Source organism: Macrobrachium nipponense, chromosome 30, assembly GCF_015104395.2.
Source record: "Macrobrachium nipponense isolate FS-2020 chromosome 30, ASM1510439v2, whole genome shotgun sequence".
In the NCBI taxonomy this organism is placed as follows: domain Eukaryota; kingdom Metazoa; phylum Arthropoda; class Malacostraca; order Decapoda; family Palaemonidae; genus Macrobrachium; species Macrobrachium nipponense.
The window spans coordinates 47,459,265-47,462,865 of NC_087218.1; the positions used below are offsets into that span (position 1 = coordinate 47,459,265).

General features: G+C 38.1%; 1 protein-coding gene across 1 annotated transcript in view; it reads left to right on the forward strand.

The window, feature by feature from the left end:
• The window catches only part of LOC135202136 (uncharacterized), a 70,163-nt gene extending 66,562 nt beyond the window's left edge, over positions 1-3,601 (forward strand). The window contains exon 4 of the mRNA XM_064231386.1: positions 3,458-3,601. Within this exon, the coding sequence (XP_064087456.1) occupies positions 3,458-3,601 (144 nt within the window). The remainder of the gene's footprint in view (positions 1-3,457) is intronic.

The following is a 3,601-nucleotide window of genomic DNA, read 5'->3' on the forward strand; positions in this document are numbered from 1 at the left end:
TCTTCTTCTAAAATGAATAAGAGCTTGACATCTAAACTACGGTTTTTGGGAGAGGAGAGTGTTATAACATCAATGTTCACCTTGTGTCTAATATATATATATATATATATATATATATATATATATATATTATATATATATATATATATATATATATTTGCGTATGTCATTGTAATAACACAATGCCCTCCTAACTTCAAACTTCAAGATTTATTAATACATATTGGATAGGCTTGTAACTATGAAGCCTGCATCCCAAACTGATATATATATATATATCTATATATATATATATATATTATATATATATATCATATATTATATTATATAATACATACTACATATACACACACTGTGTACATGGGATCGTCTGCAGTGAATGTTGTTTTAAATCATCGGCTATCTAGAGAGAGAGAGAGAGAGAGAGAGAGAGAGAGAGAAATATATACACATATATATCTATATATATATATATATATATATATATATATATATATATATATATATATATATATATATATATATAATATATGTCTATTCGTGCATCGAATACCAAAATGCGCATTCCCACCCCGGAGGGCTATTCAGCTCCTCGAACGTTCTCTTCACACACCTCCGTCCTCTATATAGCCAACAGTGTATGATAATGATAGTTCGTTTGCGAAGGAAGAAGACAAAGGCCAGTCCAGCTGACTGACTGGACTCAACCGCAAGTGGGCTGCCTCGCGTGAGACCGGAGTGAATCCGGTGGCTTCGAGGGTCTTCCAGGAGCTCAAGAGGTCACGGCCGCACCTCCAGGCACCGCCGAAACCCCGCCCCAGCTGACCACCGCTTTGCTCGCCACAGGCGCTACTGTTATTAACTACTACTATTTACTACGGCGGCTGTTATTACGGCTACTACTACTACACTACTACCTCTATTCCTCCTCTGCCCTATTCCACGCTCCTCTTCTGTCCTGCGTCCCTCGTTTCCAACTCGGCTCCAGCATCGTCTTCTCTTCTCCGTCTCTCTCGTCTTCGTTGTCTGCTAGTTTATCAGGCTGGATTTCTTGAGTGGTCGCTTCGCGTCTGTCTGTAGGCTTGATTTCGTGTATGCTGGGATTTTCTGACTGCTTTGTGTTATACTCTAGTTTTTAATGTTATCTTACAATGACTGTTGCCTCGATGTCAATACTACAACCATAACTATTATTGTAATGTGAAAGGCATGATAGAAGTTCACTCTCGACGTGGTTCGGAAGTCACGTAAGCTGTTGGTCCCGTTGCTGAATAACCACTGGATCCATGCAACGTAAAAACACCATACGAAAAAACAAACAAAACAAAGAAATGGCGTGCCTAATACCTTACATTTTACTACAGTAACAAAATCAAGACGCAGTCCTCAGACTTAACACCTTGCTCGACAGGAAACTAGACGTTATTACATTAATACCAGCCTGGATGGTACTACATACTGTATGCGATGTGATCGGCTCTGTCTTCTTCTACAACTTCTCTTGGCCACTTACCAACAAATCTTGGTTACTTATCAACAGACGTGTTACCAATTTGCATGGATGTCTGTTGCTTTGAGTAGACGCGTCTTCGTGTATGTGTATGCGTGGTCTCACGGGAAATTATATGAAAGCAAGTGTGTAAGTATGCATAATCTACACATACAAATAATGTATATAAATGCTCGTCTTATTACATCTTTCTATACATGCTCATGGTTGTATACCAATATTTTACATATCTAAGCATAGAAATGTATGCGTGAGTAATATATGAGTGATATATGTTTAAATGTACTAGCAAGTAGGTATACTGCATATATTAAGTATGCAAACATACTTAAAATCTCGATATATATATATATATATATATATATATATATTATATATATATATATATATATATATATATAAATATATATATATATATGTATATATATATATATATATATATATATATATATATATATATATGTGTGTGTGTGTGTGTGTGTGTGTGGTGTGCATATATATATATCTATATATATATATCTATATATATATATATATATATATATATAATATATATATATATATATATATATATCGCGCGCGAATGTTATCTGTAGAGTTCTGTTTAAAAACGCAAACATATATCTATGGATATGATATAAACTGTAATGTATTACATCCTGTTCTTCAGTACCAAGATTACTATCAGTCATATCCAAATTATCGTTCTTAGTTCACATTTCTGTCTGTTTTGTCAAATTTACACTACCACCTACCACAAGGTATTGTGGAAATAAGCCTCTTTTATAAACCTAAAAAAACCAGTTTATTAGTAAAAATACCAACCAAAGAAGGCTCTCTCTCTCTCTCTCTATGAAGTTAGTTGAGAAAAAAGTCGAGAAGACCAACCAAAGAAGGCCCTCACTCTCTCTCTCTCTCTCTCTCTCTATGTTACAAAGGTACTTAAGAAACCAAAGAAGGTTCTCTCTCTCTCTCTCTCTCTCTCCTCTCTCTCTCTCTCTCTGTCGTGAAGGTACTTGAGAAAACAATCAAGAAGACCAACCAAAGAAGGCCATCTCTCTCTCTCTCTCTCTCTCTCTCTCTCTCTCTCTCTCTCTCTCTCTCTCTTTCCTCCTCGCGTTATTATTCCAAAGAAGAGAGAGTAGAGAGAGACAGAGAATGACGACGCGCCTATTTGCTCTCCATAGTACCTTGGAAGTGATATTGAGTTATTTCTCGCCGATTCGATTATCATGATCGACAGATTAATTGCAGCCTAGGTGATTTACGAACCCGATAAATCAGTTAGCAACGAATTGATGGGTGTAGCAGCCAGCCTCTTCAATAAATTTGTGGGATGGGGGGTTGGGGTGGTGGTGGGTGGGGGGGGGGGGGGCGCCGTTGGTTTGTAGCTTTGTCTGTCCCCTGGTCCGCGGACGGATAATGATAATAATAATAACCCATTTTGTGGAATTGCAATCACTGTTGCTTGCTTGCCTGCCTGCCTGCGTGGCTGGCTGTTGCTTGGATCTCTTATCCTGGGAAGGGTGGGGTAAGGGGTACGGGGTACAGGGGTTGGTTTAGTTGCAAACGTAGTGATAATTTATGCCTCTCTTGAAATATGGTCGTACCAGCTCTTTTCATTTGGAGGAGTTATAGCAGTTTTTGGTAGTTGCTTGTTTCGTTGTAATGCTACGTATGTATCTGTTATATAGTATGTTTGTGAGCTTATAAGAGAGAGAGAGAGAGAGGAGAGAGAGAGAGAGAGAGAGAGAGAGAGAGTGTTTGACGTTCTATGGCAGCATTCATTTCCTTTCATCTCTGAACTGTTATTCCTCTACCCTTACCTCTGAACTATTATTCCCCTACCCTTACCTCTGAACTGCTATTCCTCTACCTTTACCTCTGAAGGATTACTCTCCCACCTTTACCTCTGAAGGATTACTCTCCCACCTTTACCTCTGAAAGATTACTCCCGTACCATTACCTCTGAACTGTTATTCCCCTACTTTGCCTATGAACTATTACTCCCCACCTTTACCTCTGAACAACTGTTTCCCTTTGGAAGGAGGCTCCGTTAGTGAAACAGTAAACAAAGAGAATCCTTCTTGA